This window comes from Nipponia nippon, unplaced genomic scaffold, assembly GCF_047370975.1.
Source record: "Nipponia nippon isolate SJK-2023a ecotype South Korea unplaced genomic scaffold, ASM4737097v1 scaffold_43, whole genome shotgun sequence".
Classification (NCBI taxonomy): Eukaryota; Metazoa; Chordata; class Aves; order Pelecaniformes; family Threskiornithidae; genus Nipponia; species Nipponia nippon.
In genome coordinates this window covers 854,792-877,405 of record NW_028262362.1, presented here as the reverse complement: position 1 = coordinate 877,405, position 22,614 = coordinate 854,792, and the positions used below count along the sequence as shown (strand labels likewise).

Here is a 22,614-nt window from a genome sequence, read left to right as displayed (position 1 = left end):
TCGTGCTGGACGAGACGCCACTTGGGCCTTTATCGCCTCGCCGTGACTTTCATTGCGGTAGCTACAAAATCACCGCTGTCGAGTCTCGGCATTAAGCACGCGCAGGGAGACGGGCAACGCGTAGAAAACAGAAGTCTGCCTGAAGGCTTCCCATTTTACGTCAAGTGGGAAAAGGCGTCCAAGTAGCCAAGTTCTTTGGGACAAGAACGGCACGTCCCTCCACTTGATGCGGGGCGTCGCTACTTAGCCGTCGCCTTACTCCGTCCCCCCTCTATCAGCGCCCGCGATAGGCCTCCTTGGGAGCAGGCACGAGAGAGAGGTTGCTCTGCGTGACAGATTGCTGTCAGTAAAAGGAACAGTCGATGTATCCGAGCTAAAAGAAACCAAAACAGCAAACTCAAATACGGATTAGCCTTACTTAAAATTGTCAGAGGTTCTGGTTCGTTTAGCTGAAAAGCGAGCTCCTGCCAGAAGACGGTATGCTCAGCTCCCAGTCTGAAGCGACTGTTTAGGCTGGCTTTGAAAACGTAGGAAGCTAAGGAAGCTGTCAAGCTGTTAGCTAGACTGCCTTGAGCAGACGAGAAGGGTTAGTTTGCTAGACTGCTATGCCGATAGGAAAGCGTTGCTATTTGTTTTCCAAACCTCCTCCTGCAGCGTAATCGTGCAAACGTCGCTGCTGACCTCCGAGGCGAGCGCTCCTCTGCGGAGCGTCCCCGGAATACCAAACGCCGCCCCGCGCCGGCGGACCCGCCGGACGCGCGCTCGTCTGAAATCGGAGCGAAAGAAAAACGCTCGAGGTTGCAAGCGCCTCTTAAAAAACTTAAATCCGAGTTCCCGTTTTCAAAAGCCGGATCCCTTTGTCGCCCGCGAAGCGATTACCCCAGTACCGAAGGCGACTGGAGAATCGCTCGCTTCCCTAGCACCGCGCCTACGCCGTCCCCACGGGGCCTGGGGGGTCGCTGCCTGCCCGGCACGGCAACGACCGGCTGCGGAGCTCACGGCAGAAATGACAAGACCCGACGGACTTTCCAGCCTTAAAACCTGTGTCGTGTTTATGAGGTCGGTCCACCGGAAAGAGGGCTTTCCCTTGAAGACTGCCATTTCCCTTTTTTGCTTCCCCTTCCCAGGCTTGTCTTGCCACTCAGCAGCGCTGAGAAATAAGATAAACAGGAATGTGATACCAACCGTGAACTGCCGGTTCTGTCGTCGCCGTTGTGTCTACACACGGGAACAGAGGATTGGAGGAAGGGAAGAAACAGGAGGAACAGCATGCAAAAAAAGGGAAAATGGAAAAAATGGAACAGATAATATATGAGCAAGCTTTCAAAGAACATTGCGTGACAAGCAATAATAAAATGAAAGGCAAAAAGCATTTGAAGTGAGTTGCACTGTTTAGAAGACATGCCTCCAGTTCAAAAGCTATGAGCCTGAGGAAAACAGTAAATTTTTCTTTTTCCAGGACCTTGCCAGAACAATTACTGGTGGTTGCAAAGTCAGGGGAACAGGAGACGGGGGAGAACACCAACACCAACGCTTTACTTGGTAAGGACCAAAACAGAAGCTCAAGACCGGGACAACGAGCCGACACTCGGAAAAGCGTTTTTACGCATTCAAACGTTGCCTTCACCAAAGCGCCAGGGGCCGGGGCCTGATCCGCTCCCGCCTCTTCTCCTCCTTCGTCCAACGCGGGGCACCTCCGAGCACGTCGGCACGCGGCGCGGCCTCTGAGCCCGGACCGTTTCAGAGGCGGCAAAAAAACGCTGAAAATGCCGAGACTCCTAGAAACCGCGCGTCTCGTTCTGAAGGTGCGAGTGGCCCTCTGCCTCGGCTACACCGAACCACGCACCTGTAAGATGCGTGGTCTTCTCAGTGGAAAACCAGTTCCTTTGTTCCGGAGCGGGCAGATGCAGGTAGGACGCGACCAGTCCCTCCATGGCAACAGTTAACTGGTTAACGGTTATCGGCAATTAAAACATACCGGAGCTTCTTCGGTCGTTGGTCTGAGGCTGACGTTGCTCCGTACGCATCACGCGCCACGGGGAATCTGCCGGGAGTTGCGGCCTTGCCAACGGAGAGACGGTTCATCTCTTCGCGGGTGTTTGGAACAGGCAATTCATTTTGAAGGCTGACCCAAATCGGAAGGCTTTCCCTGACGGCGTCCTACGTTACGCCCTCTACACCGAGGGGTCTAAATGCTATTTATTCACGTCACCCAAAGCCCCGGCTTCTTCCGCTGCTGAAACTCATTTACTTTTCAGCTGGCGCTACGCATCCTCCTCTCGCGCCTGTGGCGTCGGTCGCTTGCTTTAGCGGGCCGGCTCCTCGCGACGTAACCGCAACTCGGCCGATCCCCGCGGATGCTCTGGAGCCGACGGCAAAGCCTAGGCGCGCTCATTCGCAGCCAAGACGGGGCTTCGCGCGCCTCTCCTCGGTTCGATGCAGGCAACGTTTGAATGAATAAAATCGCGCGGGTACGCGTAGAGAAGCGCTCTACGGCGTATTTCTGCAAAGCAGCCCGGAGCTCGAGTTTTGTAGCAACAAGCGGCAATTCCCATTGGCGTTTCCCCTCGCTGACGTCCCCTCCGGACAACGGGTTCTCCTCCTGCGCGTCCAGAGGCGGCAGCGGGAAAAGGAGGGCCCGTTCCTTTGCAATTTAGCTGAGGACAGCCCCGGTCTGAATTTCTGAAGCACCAGTGAAGACAAGGATCATACAAGGAATACACAATACTTACAGATACAAGGTCTACATGCTTTAATTACGGAAGCAAAACAAATAAACCCTGCGCAATTTAACAAACTGCACCGAGATTTGCGTAACAGATTATCAAGCCGTCGTTAGCCTGTTTCCGCTGCCAGCGTACGCTGCTCTCATCTTGGCAATCGAATCTAACGCACGCTTGAAGACGCTAGCGCTTGTTCTCCTGCGGGGAGCTCTGGCGGAGGCTGCAGGGGAAGCCTTCCGAAGCAAAAAGGAGAACAAGAGCGGGGCTGTTCTTTGTTTTCGGGCAGCGATCCCCAAACGATGCCTCGTTTTAACCAAGCGAATGGCGAAGGGGAAAATGGGGGGGGGGGGGGGGGGGGGGGGAAGCTGTTGTTTAGAAAGGGTTGTAGAACTGAGTATTAACTCCTGAGATAGCATCTTGGCATCTATAAATAGTCTCAATTTACTGTCTTCCTGAAATAAAAAGGTTACGTCAGCTTTTACGCTAAATAGAGAATCTGCTGAAAGCAAACTCGTGTTCACGTGCTGGAAGAGATGTTAGTCAAGAAACAGTGCAAACTGGACAGTGCATCTCGCTTCCCCGTCTGGGGACAGAGACCGACAGGTTACAAAAAATAAAGTTCTCAAGCGGTTGTAAGCGCGAACAAATATCCAAGTCAAACAACACGTTGGCTGCAGCTGGAATGGCAAAGTTATGATTAGCAAATGGTTTGGATGGTTGCAAGAGGAAACACAGACCAGTTAAAAGTTTAGCGTGAGTTTTCTGGAAGTCCTGTTCAATCCCAGAGTCCTCTTTGAGAAGAAGGATTGTATACGCACAGCGCTCCGCAGGGGAATAATCTCGTGTTAAAGCAAAGCCAGGAAGGCCCCCCCCCGCCCCCCCCCGACACAGGCACGCTACCACAGCGGCTGCACGGCAAAGGAGAGAAAAATCGTCACCGTCGCTTCCGTACGACGTTAGCGACCGCACGTCAAACCGCGCGCGTCCCAAACCCCACCGCTGCCCTGCCTGACGTAGGGAGGAACGTCCCCGGCCCTGCAACGCTGCTGCTAGGACAACCTGTCATTTTCAGACGGACCGGCCAACTTTACGCGTGCTTTCCTGAATTCCAGGTACCGACTTCTACTTCGCTTTCAAGAACAGCCACGTTTATGTGCCGGACCAGACACGCAGCGCCCCAGAGATGAGCCTTCTGCCCCGCATCCTAGAAGAAAAATCATCTCTTCTCCTCAAAGACGGACCGACGGGAAAAGTCCTTGATGTGCTTCTGACCTAAGGTTGAACGAAGCCAGGGAAAGGCTTTGCCATCACCAAAAAGCACCGTTCTGGTCCTGAGCCACAGGGGGGAAGAGCAGCCACGCGATCGCACGAAGCCGGTGCTTACCGTTTCAAATGATAAGCCGGTGCCGAAAAAAGGGCTGTTTTACAAGATGCGGCAAAGCGGAGGATGTAGAAAGCGCGTCAAGAAAGAGCGGAACTTTCCGTCTCGAGATAAACCTCTTCCCGATTCTAATTGGTAAGACAACAAAATTTGCTGCGTGGGGAGAAGTAAAACAACGCGATGGTCTTTCAAAATCCACGCGTACGTAAATTCCTCAGAGAACTGGTTTATCATTAAAGAAGGTATCCAAGAAAGGAACCATCGGCCTTCTACAGAGCCGCGCGTTTCACTTAATCGTGATTTCTTTTTAGCATTGGTGGTAAGAACAGAGTTCAGCGTGGCCAGCTCCCGAACGAAGACACTAACGCCCGTCGTCTTGCCGTACAGACGGTGCTACCTGCCAGCTACGAAAACTCGGACGACACCCCAGTTTTAGGCGCTCGCCACTTCATTAGGTAGCTACCCAAGCGCGCGCGCGCACACGCGTATTTGTAACGTTACTGCTTGAAGGCATCTGGGCAACGTTTCCTCGCGTTACGAGCTCCGTCGCTAAGCCTCCTCGTGTTTTCAAACGGATTCTCTCCAACTTCAAACTGTTTGCGGAGCCTGACAGGCTGGGCCCTCTAAACTCGGCCGTAATTAGTCCCCAGCCTCACGCAGAACGAGCGTGACGGAGGAATATTAAAACCCCAGCAGCAAAATTAAATTCACCAACTTGAATGCCCGAGCTGCAGTGCTGCCGCCTTACAGAAGCCCGTGAAAGACTGGAGCTTAAAACCACACCGCTACTGCAAAGAGAATGACAACAGCACGTCATCAAAATAACGGCAAAATACTCGGTTTTGTACGTTTCAAGAGGTATTCCTAAGTATAGGCGCCCACTCGATACACTGCTTTTTCAATTGCTTTCCGAAATGAAAACAAAAGCCAGTCTGAGCACTGACTTGCGGAGCTCCTATTCTTCCAGATTTTCCAGGCTGCTTCACAGGTACCGGCCGGGGCGAGCGGGAATCCTTCTTCGCGTTGCTGTCCTCACAGCAGCCTTCGGGAGCAGCGGGCAGGATGACAAAGAGGATTTCTGCTTTCCTTCGGGTCCTCGAGGCTCGTAAAAAGCCCTACAAAACCCCCCGCGACCCCCGCTGAGCGAACGCCCGTTGGACGGTAGCAGAGACGTGGCGTTTCAGGGACACCGCGAGAGCGCGGCCCGAGGAGCTCGGAAAACCCAGGGCGCGCGGAAGCGCAGCGACCCGCTCCCTCGCCACAGGCTCCCCGGAAGGATGGGTGAAAACCTACTTTGCGCGACGATACTCCGCGATGATCCTCCGCAAAGCGATTCCAGCTTGCGCTGCGAGCTTTTGAGTACGGGCATGTTGCAATGCACCCCCGAGACGGTCTGATTTGCGGACCAGATGTTTCACAAAAATAATCACCATCTGTAGGGAAGTTGCGAGCGACAAGAACAAAAATATTCCGAAATCAGTGCTGCGGCTCCGGCTACGCCTTTTCATGTTCTTCCATAAGGATCTGCGAGGATTGTGTCTCGGTGCGAATCCCGACCTCGCCGACACCGTACCTGCCCCGGTCTCGGGCAGAAGCCAACGCCCCGCTGTGCAGGCAGGGCTGCTCGCTCCCGCCGCTCTGCTGAAACCGCGAAGACCCTGGGCTCAGACGGCGGCCCGCCGCGCTGCCGGGCATCGCGCAAACCCCCCGCAAGCCCTGACCTCCTCGGCGCTCTGCCCGCGGCCAGCCCCCGTCGCCCGAGAGGGGACTGTCCTCTGCTCAGCTCCCTCTGCCCTCGCGCTCCTAAACGCGCACGTTTTCTGCCCAGCAAAATGACGGTTTCCGCACCGCTTCCGCTGCGTCGCCACCGGTAAGGCCTGACGTGACAGTACCGTGCCTGCTGCTGACTGGACGCGGTGCTGAAAGACCGAATTTCACTTCGTTTTACTGGCTGCAACAGGCCTGTCAGCTACTCTCTCTTCCTTTGTCCCCTTTAATGCAGTCACATCCCGGATGAAAATGTCAGGAGAGCGCAGCGTCACCTTTAAATTAACTTGACGTTTTTACCAGGGACACGCAGGAGCTTCAACGGGAAGCAAAAGTCAAATTATAAATAATTTGGGGGAACAAATCACTAGGCTGCGTCCCTGCGGCTTGACATCGAGCACCGGGCCGGGCTGCAAGCTCGGTGGCCCTTGCTCCGCGCTGCCCGGGGGCCGACCTGCCCGCCTCCCTCTTTGCTGCCTGGGCACCTCCAGGGGGCCGCTCGGGAAAGCGGGGAGGGAAAGCCACGAAAGAGCCCGGGGGCCGGGCGGGAGCTGACCACCACCGTCCCCGTTTGACGTGACCGAGGAACAAACCCGCTTCCCCACGTACGATTAAATTCCCCGTGAACGCCACTGCCAGCAGTAACGGGCACAAGCGACCGTACCTGATGAGATGCAAAGCCTGCGGGTCTGCGGGTGCAGATGTACTTCGGCAATCCCCACGCTGCCTCTTCACCTCCCACAAAACCTACTGCGAGGTAATCTGAGCAAAGAATGACTTTTATTGCATTCTTCCCGCCCACCGCCTTTTCGGATTACTGTTGGAATAAACCCCCTGCGACTGTAGGTTTTCACGCAACCAGCTGTAACCAGAAAAGAAGAAACTTCTACTGAGGCTAAAACTGTCGTTCTCCTCATTTTGAGGAAGTTCTCTGGCACGTGAACTCACGGTTTGAGAGCACGCCACGCCATTTTTCTTCGCAAGGACTTCAGATTTCCACGTGTTGTCGTTCCTTAGGCAGCTGAGATGACGCAGAGACGCGTTCCTTAACGGACCGGCCAGAGCTGGCCTCTAGCCAGGCTTCGCCAAGCAGACGCAAAGCCCTCCGCCCTCCTCCGGCGCCGGCGCGGCAGCGCGGAAACAAGGAGAGCTCGGCTGCTACGTGACCCTGGCCGAGACGCGATATTCAGGCTCGGCGGCCACGAGCAGCTCCCGCTTTGGAGCTCGCTGGCTTCTGAACACCTTCCCGTCACGCAGAGCCTGCTCGCTCCTCCGAAACAGCCCCAGCCTCGAGAAGGAACACAGAGCGCTTCACAGAATCACAGAATCGTTAAGGCTGGAAAAGACCCTTAAGATCATCGAGTCCAACCGTTAACCTATCACCGCCGAGCCCACCACTAAAGCATGTCCTTCCGCAGCGCGGGCTTGGTGCCTTCCAACCGAGTTCACGGGGAGGCTCCAGCTCCCTGGCAACTCTTAAGCTAAAACCCCCGTCTGCCCTGTTTCAGCCCGCTGAACGCACAGACACGCCTGCCGCCGTATGCTCTAAGGGATCGGTGGGGTTGAAAATATAGCGTCAAACGGCGCTGAAGGCAGGCCGTAGAGCGATCTGCCAGCTTGCCGTTCGTGCCGATGCGAGATGGATGGCGGGGGCTTTGCAGAAGCCGCAGCATCCAACGCAAGGCTCGAAACACCGGCAAGGCGCGCGCGCGCCGCACCCCCAGGTCTCCACCGCCACTGGTGCCGAGACACCTGCGTGGGCCGTCTGCAGAGAAAGCGTGATCAGTGCAAATCTGCACGTACAAATACCACCGTAGATCCCGGGGTGCGGAGGTGCACGTGCTAAGCGAGACGGGAAGGCAGCACGCCGCCGCCTGAAAAGGCAGGCTGAACCGCTCCGCTCCGCGCCGAGCCCGAAGATGAGGGCTTTGCTCTTATTAAGAACCTTTATCTCCCAGGAAACAACAGCTGTCCAAAACCAGTATTTCAAGGAACGACTCTAGGGGTAATTCAAATTACGCGGCTTGCTCTGCTGTATCGTGTTGTACATCTTAATGAACAAAGCCACAAGGACAATTTGAACCGATAAAAAAGGGCTTGCCGGCGATAAGGGCTGAAACACCAAAGGATGGTCGGAATATCAATGCGGTTGGAGGGCACACGAAAACGATCAAACTGTCACGCAGGAGATCTGCTCAAGCACCTACACCGAAGCAAAGCAGCAGCGACGGAGGGAAAGCTTTAAAGGTCGTGCTGGTTTGGAAACTTTACCGCTGCTCAGCTCTTCCTCCGCCTGGAGAAAAGCAGCGGGTTAGCTTTCTGGAGATCGTCGCCCAGACCTCCCTGCCGTAAAGCCGCTTTATCGGCTCTGCCGCCTTTGTAGGTCAAGCCTCCGCAGCAGCGATACGGGATTCGGACGTGCCAGGCAAGGGGGGCCGGCGAAGGGACCCCCTCGCTCCAGGCACGGGCGGGTCTGGGGAGGGCCTGGGAGCCCGTGGGGGAGCACAGGGCGCCCCGCGAGCGCGGGGAGCAGCGACCACGCTCCCTCAGGCGCCTGCGCGGCCGTCGCCTGTCCTCTCCCGTTCGCTGCACCCGCCGCTCCGCCTCGCGTTTGCTGAGCAGCGCCGATCGCCACTCGCAGATCAACCCTTTGGGACAGGGCTGCGTTCCCACGTCTCGTCTGAACCCGTTTAGAGCAGAAATAGCGCAGGCGAGCGAGTCAAAAAGAAGCCTGTCGTCGGAGCCTGCAAAAAGGAGCAGCTACCGCGCACGTGGAGCGGCGAATGCGGCCCTTTGGGATGGTTCTGTTGGGCAGCTTCCGTCGGGGGAAACGAGTCCAGAGCAAGTTATCTCCGATAACTCGGAAAGATTGCTTCCAAGAACATCCTTCCCTAGGGCAGCTACTAGAGATGAGAGCACACCTACAGCGCGAGCTTTGGACAGAGCACCTGCTTCAGAGCAGGGCTCTCTGCCCCGCTTTTTTTAAATTAAAAGACGACAGTTGTTTTTCAGAACTGCTCCGTGGTTGCGGGGGACGTGAACTAGGCCGGTATTGCACAAGAAACGGGGGGAAAAGGCGAAATAAAATAGCCTTGAAGCGCCCTTCATCCTAAGGAGCGGTTTTCAACGCAGCTGGCTGGCAGACGACCCGCACCCAGCCTGCCGGCAAAGGCAAGGAACACCCCGGCTGCTACCAACGCACGTACGTCGCGCTCGAAGAGTATCTCAGCCTTTCGGCGACGATGGGAATTAAGGTATCAACTGTCTCTTGAGGCTTTAAAAAGTGTTCCAACACTACTATGCTATGTCGTTCTAGAGATTGTGTTAATTTGACCGAATTTTTTCCAGCTTGTCTCTTAACTATCGAAGAGGAAAAGTTTCCGCAGCTTCGCGCTGCCTGGCTGCAAAACACACACGGGCACGTCTCTGCGCAACGGAGGGAGGCGAGGCCTCGGCTGCTCTTTGGGGAGAAGCACGCTCGACTGGTGGGCAGACACACGTCAAGAAGCTTCAGCGTTGGATCGGCGTCAGGGAAGAAGAGAAAAATTTCTCTGATCAGCCTGAATTAATCTTCTTCCCACGTATCGGGAGCGGTAACTGCTGGGATCAGGGAACAACTCTACACTTCCATTACCTTTCCAGCCTCTTCAGCAGCTCAAAGCCAATGCAGAAGGGCATCGAGGAGGCGATGGAGACCCGCCCGGCTTCTGCCGACAGGACGCCGGCAAGCTTTGAGTTTGAGATCCTCCCTCATTGCAAGCAAAGGCGAGAGACGAAGGCAGGACAGCCACGCGCTCCTGATCCCAGGGTACCGCTGCTAGGCTGATACAAAAGCAACCCCCGTTCTGCTCGGGCGGGAAATACCGAGCTGCCGGTCCGTGCATCTCTGCGTGCATCTCATCATTTCTCCATGCGGTCGCGCCTCCCCACAGAGCAGCACCCTCGCAAAGGGCAGCGCTGGTCCTCGGGGCAACGGTTCGCTCCGATGGAAAGCTGCCGAGGAGAAAGGGCTGGGAAAACGCCCCGCCGGAAGGTCCTCCGCCCTGGAAGACCGTCGGCTCTCCGCCTCCACGTTCAAAGCAAACCTGCAGGAGGGACTTCAAGAGTGATGTCTTACCGCGAGAGACACGGACTCGAGGAGCAGCACCCACCGTAGCTGCGAGGTGCTGAGCAGCTCCTGGGCATCGCCAGCGCGGCAGAGACCCTGCTGGGGCCCCCACCAAACCCGGGCAACGCAGCAACAGCGGCTAGACCGTAGCTACGCTTGAAATCGGCTCAGCCAGGAGCCCTGGGGACAGCCGTTTCTGCCTTCAAGAACCACCCACCTCCCCTTCTTGTTCTGAATACGAAAAAGCTAGCAAACTACCGCGGAGGAGAGCCTGGGAACCTAGAGGCTACTGACAATTCACAAACGAGCTGCAACGCTTGCGGCGGAAGAGCGAACAACGAAACCGCTCTTTCTGATGAACAAGCACTCCTTGGGAGCCTGAAAGGGCAGGGGAGGGTAGCCCAGTCCTAGGGCCATCCCTAAAACGCAGGCGGATAACAGCCCCGCTCCCGGGAAAACGGAGGGTCGTCAGCGTTTGCAGGTGGAAACTCAGCGGGGTCGATCCAGCATCAAGACAAACTCTTCCTTCCTTACGGCCTTGCAAAGGTCACTGAAAGCGTTAACAAATTACCGTAAACCAAAAGAAAACCGTACGCGCGTTCATTTACACCGAGACACACGGGACCGAGTTTCTCCGCAAACGCTCTTAAGGAGACCTGAATAACGTTTGCGACCTACTGCGAAACGAAAGCTGGTTAAGTTAAGAAAGCAAAACCGGAATTGAAACAAAGCGACCGAATCGCAAAACAGGGAAGCGTTGACGGTGGAGCGTCTCAAGCATCCGAACTCGGGTGCCTGGAGCGCGGTTTTACGGCCAACCACCTGGAAAGAGGAAGACAGAGAATGGCAAGGGCTGGACAACGCGGTGGCGGGGGGCGGGCGGCGCAGGCGCCGCGCGCGTTAAGGCACCTTGGAAGAAAGGCTTCGACTGCTTGTCCGTGCCAGCGGAGTCTGACTGGGATGCGAAAACCTCAGAAGGAAAGAAGCCACAAAACACCCCGAGCAGGACAGTTAGAGTCAGCCGAGCGACGTCGTAAAAGCAAATAAAACGTGAAGGCATTGACGCGGGGGATGGCCGACAGCAACGACAAACGTTACGCCATTAGCTATTCAACGGCCCGTTCTCACCTTCCGTTTGCCGCCTCTGCCTCAAAAAAAGAAAAGAAAAAAAAGGAAAGAAAAAAAAAAAAAGGCAAGCAAAAGCAAAAGCAGCAGTTGAAATAGAAAAGAGCAGAAAAATGGCAATGCACGTGACGACAAAGAAATCAGAAAGGCCTTCCTTATGAGTGGAGCGACTCGGGGCTAGCGAGGGAGCACGATGGACGGGTGGAAAAGAGAGAGGCGTCTCCTGCTCAGCTGGCTGGTTTTATTCATCTTTTCTCACCAGACAGGGAAAAACTCAAAACGCTGAGCGCCAGCTCCTCAGAAAGGGTCCCACCGCCGGCGTTCGACTCGATAAAAAACGACCGGTGGAATTCACTTGTCTGGGAGAGGGAGGCAGCGGGCTTACCGCGGGGACAGGCCGAACACCTAGGCGTGAGAAAAAGCATCTCGAGGTGCGTTACGTTACCGAAGACCAAACCTGCTGCTTCCGAGTATAAATCGCTCAGAAATTGGCACTGAGGGGGTTAAGGCTGAAAGGAGCGCGCACGGTCAACGAGCCCCAACGAGCCCCAAGGCTGTTTGCACCCTTCCTTCGAAAGGACCCGGTATCAGCCACCAGTAACCGACTCGGCGGCTTCCTCTGCCACGGCAATTCCCGCGTTTCAGAAACGCCTGCAGCGAGGACGGTCCACCTCGTCGAACTGCCGGACCAGGACTCGCGCCGTGCGGTGGGTGCGTTTGAGGGAAAAAAAAAAATGCAAGTGATTTGTTTGTTGTTTTTTCCCCAGGCTTCGCGCTCTGCTTACATACATAAAAGACAATAAACATTCAGGACATTTCCAATGGTTATGAAGGTACCGTACCTGTGATGGTGGTAGGGATGGTGGTGGTAGTGGTGGTGGTTGTTGTGGGAGGAGGGATAGTTGTGGGGGGATCTGGATAAAAAATAAAAAGGAAAATAAAAGAAAAAGCAAATTAAGAAAAAACAAGCAGAACACAACAGCGCTCAATCGTGATCAGAGAAAAACAAGGACGCTAAGAAGCGGCACGGCTGTCGGACGGCTTTCCTCCTCTAAAACCAGGTGGGGAGCGCCCAGCTGGCTTTAAGGACAGCGGGCCAGATCCCCAGCAGCCGGCCACGGCTCCGAGCCCAACCCGCACCTCGGGAGCCGCGGGCGGACTTGCGCTCGCTGGAGAACCTGGCCCCGAAACTCCCCCCCCCCCCTTTTTGCCTTCTACAAAGCTAAAAAAAAAAAAAAAATGCAAAAAAGAAACAAAACCCAGCATAAATTAGTCAATGAGAGAGAGAGATGGAATGGGAGAGGCATAAGAAAAATAAACTGCACGCTTTCCACAACAAGAAGAACAGTTTACACGCACAGAGAGAGAGACAAAGTGGCGCTTTCTTGGCTGGCCACCCATGCGTCGGCAAGCCCAGGCGGGAGGTCTGTGCCAGGGGCCCCGCCGCGCCTAACAGCCGCAGCGCCAACCGCCCAGAACGGGGCTCGCTGCCCCCCCAGGGCCGGTGGCTTCGCTGCTCTTCCTCTGTGAATGCACATCAGCAGGATGTTAAAAACTACTTCAAAGGTCGTAATAAACGCAAAGAAACGAGAGCGTCATCGCTCAACAGCCATTTCAAGGTCATGAGGAATCTCACCACCGTCTTTTAACAAAAGAAGTCAGTGTTTTTCTGACAATTGCAGTTGAGCGCCCTCGGTTTTGCTGCCGCCCATCGTTAGGGAGAAACGGGGACACGGGGACGTTTCTCTGGGGGGCGGATAACCGTTTCTCGGGCGTCCTTGACCTGCGGAGACTCAAACACCGCCGCTCTTCCCCGTGCTTGCGTGACGTAGAGGGGCCCATCCTCACCCAAATTATCGGGCAGGAGAAGGTAGATACGAGAAGATGTAAAAGCAAAAATACGTATCGACGCCCAGATGATCAAACTGAATGCGCTAAGTAGTCGGGAAGACTTTGAACTACGGATCCATCCGGCAGTAATAGGGCATGAAACATTTCATGGGCTTTTGATTTTAGGCTTCCTCTATGGCCTGTCAGCTTTTCGTTACTAACACATCTGCTACCCTTTTATCTCCAAGCGAGCTCTCTCAGACTCCCTAATTAATACATCTGAGCTTTAATTATATGCTGCACCTTTGTTATATTCCGTACAACTTCCCGGAAAGTTCAGAAACGTTACCTCGGAGTTCGCTTTGCCGGGGAGCGCTTGTTTACGCTTCTCTTGTGAGCGGCTGTCGTCCTTCCCCTGCATCCGGAGCATCCCAGTCCCTGCGCTTACGCTGGGGCACTCGCTACTGGCCGGTAAACGCGCAGGTCTCCCGAGGAGCAGCGGAGACCGAGGCAGCTGGAGCGCAGCAGAAGCAGGGGAAGGAAGCCCCCGGCCTTTCGCCACGCCGCAGCGGGACGATGCCACGCGGCGGACTCTTCCTCGATGAAAGCAAGAAAACGCTCGTGCGCTAATTGCGCTAGAAGTTTCTAGCAAACGGGCCTGCCCGCTTCCCCGGGGAGGAAAAGCGTGAAGCGGGTTTTAAAAATAAACCTGTTTTCGGCGGGCGTCAGCGTGATTAGACATCCTCGCGCCACGTGCGCAGCAGAGGAAGGCGTGTTAAGCACAGCTCAGCAGCAGTTATTTCGCAAGCCCTGGCTGCTGGAAACCATTTGCACATAAAAGCATTTAACTGCTGGTACGGAGACTGTGCCACCCCCGCCTCCCCTGGAGGCGTGCCGGATCACGGCTCTGCCGCGGCTGCCGCTGCTCCGCCACGACACCGCGGGTCTGGAGGGCCCGGCTCCGTAACTCCCCTCCCGCCCGAGCTAAGGCGACCAGGGGAGCTCTGTGCCCCCAGGCGGCGGGAGCCAGCCCCGTCTGCGTCTCCCGCCAGCTTTCACGCTACGCCTGCAGAGGCGTTCCTGCGAGGACACAGGTTCCAGTGCTCTTATAATAATACATATTCGTATCATAATATCTAACGTGCTGCCTTTCAGCGGGGAAAGGTGCCGAGGGCTGGAGACGTGCGTGCTTTCCACTGAGGAGGGGGGCTGGCCGGCACGCGCCACGCGAGCAGCAGAAGTCTCCTCCTGCGACAGCTCGGGTTAGGTTCCGCACCAGAGGGCTTCAGGTGGCGGCCACAGCCCAACCGCTTCCCCCACGCCAGCGCCTCTGGGTTTCTCCCTTTTAAGTTCAGGGTTAAAAGGATTCTTTACGCTGTCCAGAGCGCCGGATCCTAGCGGGTCGCTGCCAAACGGGCAGCAACTGGACACGATGGGATGTAAACCCATCGTTTGACTGCAAGCTCCCGAGGGACCACGAAAAGCCCTTCCCTACACCTACACGGCCGCCAACGTCTGCTGGACGCTTGAACCGGAGTCCACAGGTTACCATCCCCTGGGAAGCTCCATCTCCTTTAGAGTAACGCTGGCTCGGGTCTCCTCCTCCCGTGGGTTTAGTCCCGAGGGGGAGCCAGGCCGATGAGGTCCTGCGCGGTCTGGGTCTCGCCCACGTCCACGGCGCGGAATAATTAACTTCAGCGCGAGAGTTACTACGAGCTCTAAATCCCGGGACACTAAGGTGGCTGAGGGCTGAGCTAGCGCTCACGTGGGCCACAACGGGCACGTAGAACTACACGGGGAACGAAACCACCTCGTCTACAACTGCTTCACGGCAGTAGCTTCCCGCAGTTTTAATCTCACGGGGAACTGCCCGTGTCCTATTTTAACTCCTTCGTTCTCCGCAAGATCAGTTGCTCCTTTGAACGCCGATGTAAACGAGGTGGTTTTTTATACCTTGGGCATACAAATTATTCCCACCGTAAAGGCGGCTCTGACTTCATTCCGTAAACTGGAGTCTTCTGGAGCTGCAGGTGCTAGACGACTACCCGTCCGACGCGGCAGACGAGTTCAACTGCAGCTCAGAGCGGTAGCTTGGTATTATCGCCCATCTTTGGGCAGGTTTCTCAGACTGGGCTGAAAATGGCTCACGTCCAAGTGGCGTTTGGACAGGCGATGTCGACTGTTTATCTGGATCGGAGCGAGTACAAGAGAATTTGGCCTGCAGCGCTTCAAGCGGCTGTCGCGTGGAGCAAACAGCCAACCGAAGCACGTTACTGCCCCGTCCGAGTCGCGGGCAACACCCGCCACGAGCTGAGCCCGGCCGCGCAACAACCGCTCCTGACAGCTAAAGCTGAGATATGCAGCCCGAGGGAATTGCTCGGCATTCAACCGGGGGATCACCTTCAAGCGCCTACCGAGTCTTTGTTACACGCACGCAGCGCCTCGCGACAGGAGCGCGAGGTCTGAAGCAATGGCAAAACAACGCAGAGGAACGGGAGAATTGAAGCAGCTGCTCAACGGCCCTTCCAAAAGGCGCCGAGACAGGTTTTAGCGTCTGCTCGGCAGCCACGGACAGGCTTTAAGACATCTCGTTCCTCCGGTTTATTTACTGGTTTGTAGTTATCTGGGAACCTGGCTGATTCTTCGGTACCCGAACCTGCTAAAGAAAGACCTGGAAACCCCCCGGACCGTTGACTGAAGACGCTGGAGGAGGTATTACGGCAAGGGAAAGGAATTATCGGAGGAGTCCTAGGAGAACTAGGCCAGAGAACTGCTCAGTTCTCCCCGTGCCCCTGCTCCGGCTTCTCCTCGGGCGTCGCCCGGCAGCACGCGGGCGCGGTGGCAAGCCCAGGAGGAGCGCAGCCCCGGGGGAAGGAGCTCACCGGACGCTGGAACGGGCTCCGCCCCCGAGGCGCGACGCCGAGCCTTACGGAAGCCAAATAAAGGGTTTTGCAGCCCCTACCCCAGCCCGGCAGGACGTAGACGTGTCGGGAGCCGTCTGTAAATCTCGCATTAAGCAAAACGTTAACTTCTGTCAAAGCTTTCAGAGCGCGGTATGTTGCAATTATGTGCAAATGAGTCTAGAAGAACGGTGGTTTTTCTCACGTACCGTATACAAACAGCATGTAATCCGCATGTGATTTCCCCACCGCGTTTGAAGCCTCACAGCGGTATGTACCATTATCTGTTTTGTTTAGGTTACTAATGAGAAGGTTTGAACCAGACACTACAACGTGTTGAGGCATCTCATCATCTACTCTTAACCACCTCATGTCCGTAGGCCTACAGAGGAGGGAGAGAAAGAAACAATCACATTACTATTTTCCTATGGTAAAGATGGCATCTTCAATAGTTCATCCACAGACAGAAAGCCCAAACCAAGAAAAACTGTAAAGAAATAACACATACTTTTTTTTGCGCTACTCAAGCCCGGCTGCTGTCGGGCTTCCTCAATTTAAATTTATTTTAACCCAACAGGAAACTGTATCCAGACCTTAAATTTTCTGAAAACACTACTGCAAGCAGGAAGAAAGTTCATTAGTGGTTAATCATTCGCTTATTCGGCAAACCTGAAACCTCTGAGGCTATGGACTAAGCGTGCATCCGCGGGGCGCTCCGAGGGCAGGTCTGGACAGCACGCGGCAGAACGGGTGGGGGCGTTTTTGTCAAGCCGGGGCCCCTCCGCAAAGCGACGCGATGGGCCCGCTGACCTCAGCGGTGGCTGCGCCGCTGGCCGACAACGCTTCAGCTGCGGGCAGAGAGGAAGGCCCTCCTCCTCTCCCCCGGCCCGGCCGGCCGGCAGCCTCTCCCCGCCTCCCTTTGCTAACGGAACCAAAACGAGCGGAGTGTCGTCCTTGCGTCGTTTAGGGTGGGTTTTAGAGCTAGTAAAGGAAGCGAGTGCTGCAGGGCTCGGGGGGGGGTCTTCTGGGGTTTTACGTTCACTGGTACCACAGCCTTTAAGCAGCAGCAGGGACAGATCAGCTACGCCCGAGACAGCCTTCCCCAGCAAGAAAAACACAGCGTCTCTCCGGGCGACTCAACGGTGAGCTCCTAAAAGGGGAGGTTTATGCAATAAAACGTTCTTCAGCCCGTCTGGTTCCAAAGTCTGCAGCTCGGACTTTGCTGGGAGCTCGTGCTGCTAGAGGCGTCTCGTAGCTCGGGCTTCTCCTAGCGTCCAAACGGCAGGCTGCCGTCACGACGCAGAGGCTCCCGAAGCTTCAACATCCCAGCCGCGCTACTGGGACGGACGCAACGTCGAACAAAACCAGCTGGGCATCGGCTGCCTGCTCCGAAGCCGCCATCTGGTTTTGGACAAGGGCTGGGCGCTCTCCTCCTCGCTCCCGAGCCGTCGGCACGCGGGCCACGGCACGGGCAGCAGAAGCTCCCGAGAGAGCAGAAATGCAGTTTAACCTCAAAGCGGGCGGGAAGGGTTTGGATGCTCCTGGCTGCGGTTTCCTAAAGGCTACCGGTGACGTCGGGGTCGCGGGGCGTCGGGCACTGCGTGCGCTACGCAGCAGCCTGCTTCTCAGAGACGTGTCTGACCCTGGACGCCCCAAAAGCGACCGCTTCTGTAGCTTCCCACTTTTGCCATAGTCTGGGGGTGGGGGGGGTGGGGGGGGGTGCGTGTGTCTAATCTAACAAAATTCCTGTATTCATACCAAAAGAGAAATTTCCACTCTCTGGTCTTTTGTTTGCCTCCGAGCTTCCCTCCGCCAACGTTTACGTTGCCAAATGTTGCAGCGAAATGACTTAGTTTAACTGGAGAAGCATCCCTGTTCATCCTAAACCCCTGTAAAGGATTTGATGAAATCCGTTTGTCTTAAAACCATAGAGCTAAACACAGCCCCTTATTTCACTCTCCATTTTCCTACGCTTTGCGGGACACAGGTGAAGTGACCTACGTAAGCGAATTCCTAGCACGTTACCAGCATCACCGTAACGTTAAGTGGCATGCTGCCGGGGAGGCGTGTCTGTCTTACTTAACATGTGTATGTCTTATTCATAGCCTGGAAGAAAAAAAAAAGTGAAGCGGCCTATTCATTAAATCCCCAGATGATAGCGAATGGGAGGAACGGCAGTTGCCCGTGAGAGGAGGGCTGCAGCGGGGCTTTGGCGGGCTCTGAGCAGGAACAGATATTAAAGCGGAACTCGGCAGGGGACGTGCCAGTCCCTAACGTACGGGGAAGGATCAGCCTCGTGCCGAACAGAAGACACTGGGGAGCAGGAATCGACAAAATAGCCTGGGAGAGGAGGAACGCTGCCGGGGAGGACGCCAGCAGCCCGAGCCTCCTCGCCGCCGAGCGCTCGCGCCCTGCCTGCCGCTGCCCACGGCGGCAGAACCGGCAAACCAGGCGGCCTCCAGTTCGACTACAGCTGCGGCAACTCCTCAGCTCTGGGCAGGCTACCAAGGAGGCGCCGACAGATTTCAGGGATGGTGGCAGAAATCTTATGGACGTGACGAAAATAAAAGAGGGTAGTAAATACTTGACAGCCGTAAATCCAAGTGGAAGTATTTTAAAAAAAAAAAAAAAAAAAAAAAAGTCGACAAAACTTAAATCAGAAGAACAATGAAAGCGTGGAAGAAAATCTACCCTCCCTTGCCAGGGTTTTCCTGATGCATAAATTTCTTCAACTACGTAAGAAGGCCTCAAGGGCACGGCAAGAAGAGGAGAAAGAATCAAACTTGCGTTTCCTAAAAACCACGCAGGGCACCGAAAGGGGGGAAAATCGGCACGTAGTCAACGCAAGCAGAAAGACAGACTGCCTTACCCTAGGGATCCATTCCACCTTTACAAGCGCGCGATTCTTTGGGGCCAGCCTTACTCCTGCGTACCGGCACCCGGCTGGGATTCGGTACGCGGGCCCCCGACCTCGCTTTTGCAGATTATTGCAACAGATTGCCACCCGAGCCATTCCCTGGGGAAGAGGTGCGCGGCTGCGGGACCGTGCCCGTCGGCGCCCGAGGGCCGGCCGCGCGGCGCTCTCCTAGGAGCTCTGCGGGTAGAAATCCCTCGGCCACGCCTCACGCAGGAGGGAACGCAAAGCAAAATTAGGTGTCTTAATTGCGGAGCAGGCGCTCGGGTGCAGAAAGCATCTCTCTCTCGCACCGTCGCATCCTCTTCGCAGCAGAGAATGGCGTATCGAGCGTCTGCAACAGCAACAGAGGCCAAACAACGTCTGCGCGCTTCTGCAGCGCGACCCCGTCTCTGCCGGACAACCTGCTCCATCGTCCTCGGGAAGCGTCCAACTTACTGTGGTTTTCCAAAAGCTGCGCAGGTCAGCTCCAGCGGCTCCCCTTCTCTCGTGAGGCCTTGCACCGGGTAGTTCTGAGAAACCCGCACTTGAGGCTTATCTGCAGGACAAAAACAGCGGTCCGTGAATCGGCGCGCCAAACCGGCTCAGGCTCGCCGCCGCCGCCGCCCTCCTCTCGGCCCCCTCCGCGCCGCCTGCCTGGCCGGCCGGCGAGCTCGGCCGGCGGCAGAAGCCGGAGCCGGCAGCGCCTCGCCCTCCGACCGAGGCCCCGCGCTTCCCCGGGAAACACATTTCGCTGCGCTGGAGTTTATCTCTGAACTCGCTCAAGCTCAAAGGAACTCATTTGCCTTCCCGCTGAGGTGAAACCAGAGCTATCTGTGGGGCTCGGAACTGATAGGTTTTATCGGGTATCATATATTACTGTACGACAACACTTGGCGTCCGCGCATATTAATGCGTTGGGCTTTACAAGAGACGCTTGTTAGAAACGCGAAAAGGCGTCGCAGCCACCGCTGCTTTTGTTCGAGCAACAGAAGGGTTTGTTTCGTCCGAGCGCAGCTCTGCCGAGCCCTAAAACGAAGACAGAGAATTAAAGCATTTACAGTTAGGGAGCCCGTTCAAAACCACTTCAGTGAGACCCTGCAGGAAGAAAAAAGCGCCAAACAGCAGACCTAGAGCCCACAATTAAAAAATTCATTACCTCCTACAACTGAAACACAGATTAAAAACGCAATCTAAGCTGTAGCTAAAATGTTATCGGTGCAAAAAATCAATTCCGTGCTACAAATGCCATTAAGCCCTATGTATTTTTCAGGAATTTACTCGACTGTAAAGAACAAAGGAAGGCAAAAAAATCAGTATGCATACAGGTTGAAACCATTTAAATGCTTCTGTTTCCTCTGAGAGTAACTGCTACCGAAAATATTGGCTTGCTGCGTTTTATTAACTGTGTTTAACTCATTAACATGCTTCCTATGGAATAATAGAGATTGGGGGGGGGGGGGGGACGGGACGGGACGGACGACCCAACGTGTCAGGATTTAACCAATTTAAACTCTCATAACTTTCAGTAACGGAATAAGCTACACGAGTAAATCCTCTCCCGAGATGACTATACCACAAACATTTTATAAACTAATCCCCGCTACAGATGCTTCGCGCGGCTCTGAGGCTCGGGCGTCCCCGCAGGCTGGGAACCGCGCGGGGCTCGCGACGCGGCGGGGGTGTCGCGCCCGAGGTGCGGAGGCCCGGTTCCGCTGGAAACGCGGGCGCCTTCGGCGGGCCTGACCGCTCAGGCAGGGACCTCTCCCGGCGTACCTGGGCTGCCCCACCGCAGCGAGGCGCAGGGACGGCCAGGGCGGCCCGGGTCTCGGGGGTACGAGCCAGCCCTGGGAGGGACGCGGCACAAGGAGCCAGAAGGAGAGGCCAGGAAAGCAGAGAGCGGGGCTGAAATGCCGTACTAAGCTCGGTCGGCGACGCTCGGGTCTGCGCCGAGAGCACTCGACGCGTAAACAGGGGAAGACGAGTTAGCCCGAGTATCGTGCAGCCAGTACATCGCAAGCAGCATCTTCGACGCTGCGCTCACGCTCACCGCTCTCATTCACAATTCCCACCCCCCCGCCATCTGCTCGCTATTTATTGTTTGCTTTGCGGCAGCGCCCGAGAGCCCGTGCCAGCAACACGGATGCTATCGCACTCTGCGCTGTAGAAAGCGTCGAAAACCTTTTCCGCCCAATTTACGGGGGAACGCAAAGGCTACGGCACCCTGTGCGGAGAAGCCCTGCGCCACGTCTTCCGCAGCTTGCCTCTCCTGTCGCTCCCATCCCATTTTCGTTAGATAAATTTTAGTATTTCTAACGAGCTGTCTACCAGCTGACGATTACTTCTGGAAACGAAGAGGAATACACCGAAGGCTCGCTGTACCGAGCACGAACGGCAAGCGAAGCGAGCTCTCCCCGAACCACCGGAGCTGAGCCCTTCCGTTCCGCTTTCCAGCCCCACAGCCCTCGCCGGACAAATGAAAGCGGCAAAGCGAACCCGTACCATTTCGATCTGGACACCGCGGAGATGTCACCCGCAACAGAAATCCGGGCCTTCCTTCGCGGACGTGCGCGCACTCGCGAAGCCGAGAGCATTCCCAACGGAGTTACCGGAGCGAACGCCTCTCCTAAGCAGGACGCGCCGGCACGCCAGCAGTTACAGCGGGCGCTCGTGAAAACGCTTCGCAAGTCCGAAGGCTTCCGAAGGACGGCTGGGCGCTCAGGAGAACCGACGCTTTCATCAGGCTCACGGTATACGAGAAAAATCTCACTTGCTCCAACCAGGAGTTTGGTGGGGGTGGGGGCGTCGTCTTCGCCTCCTCCTAAGGACATGCCTTCAGGTGACCTTCAGTTCCACTGCTACTGCTAAGCGCCCGGCCTCAGACAAAGCCAGCACCTCTTGCCTTCCGATCACGGACTCTGTTAGGAAAGCTTTCCAAAATGCCGAGCACCACGGGATCCCGAGCTCAGCTCCTGCGCGGGGCTGTGACATTTAGCAGCCCGCGCTGGTAAAGCTGCGGCGGTTTTCCATGCCCGGACTAGCCGCTCGCCGCCTATTAACCGCTTTATTAAGAAGGCCACGTGCCGGCCGCCACATCTGTGGCTGTATAGTCTGGGGCAACGACTGTCTCGGGTGGCGATCCTGGGCCCGAGGCAAGCAGCAGCAGGGTTTTGACCACCAAGTGCATTCCAGCAGCCCGAAATCCTCGACTTGGAACTTCGTAACATCACACCGCTGGGTTACGGCATAAAAATAAACACACGCATCTATGCATCTAAGCCACCGCGTACTCCACCGGCAGCCAATTAGATCTAACAACCCCAAGCTATTTCCTAGCATGCCTGCTTCCAGCAGCTTAAAAAACCAGCCTAGTAATTTAATAAGGCACCTTTATTAAGCTAAATTCATTCAAAAGCTAAGAGCGAGACACAAGGTTAAATACCAGTAGTCTAAAGGTTGCGCTGTAGCAGCAACCAATTGGAAAAACTTATTCCAGACCCGCTCTGCGTGCGACGAGATTTCTTTCACGACAGGCGCGCTGCGTGCCGGCAAGCGCGGGAACGGCGGCCTTCCCGGAGGGGAGAGCGCGCCCCGCTCCCCGCCCCGCCGGCCGGCTCCGCTGCGTGCCGGCCCGACCCCGCGCCGCAAAACGCTCCTCGCCCCGGAGATGCTGAAGGCTCCTCCCGCCGACGCGCGGTGCCGAAGCCGCAGGCGGAGCCCGGCCGACAACGCGGGAGAGCACATCTCCCCTCCGGGTTTCCCTGGCCGGCCCAGGCTGCGCCCGCTGGCGTGAAACATCTTCAACAGTTTCAAAGCTCCGTGGTTTGGAAGTTACCGAATCCCCCAAGTTATTCTGCATTTGTCCCTCTTCTTCCTCCCGTTAGCTG

General features: G+C 56.0%; 1 protein-coding gene across 8 annotated transcripts in view; it reads right to left on the bottom strand.

Annotated features, from left to right (window-relative positions):
• The window catches only part of CADM1 (cell adhesion molecule 1), a 159,896-nt gene that overhangs the window by 17,551 nt on the left and 119,731 nt on the right, over window positions 1–22,614 (bottom strand). For 5 of the 8 annotated variants that reach the window (XM_087778345.1, XM_087778348.1, XM_087778349.1 and 2 more), the window contains exons 6-9: window positions 19,187–19,286; window positions 16,044–16,216; window positions 11,947–12,018; window positions 1,186–1,218 (exon numbers count right to left, since the gene is read on the bottom strand). In XM_087778345.1, the coding sequence (XP_087634471.1) occupies window positions 1,186–1,218; window positions 11,947–12,018; window positions 16,044–16,216; window positions 19,187–19,286 (378 nt within the window). The remainder of the gene's footprint in view (window positions 1–1,185; window positions 1,219–11,946; window positions 12,019–16,043; window positions 16,217–19,186; window positions 19,287–22,614) is intronic. The other 3 variants (XM_087778351.1, XM_087778352.1, XM_087778353.1) reach the window with 2 other exon arrangements.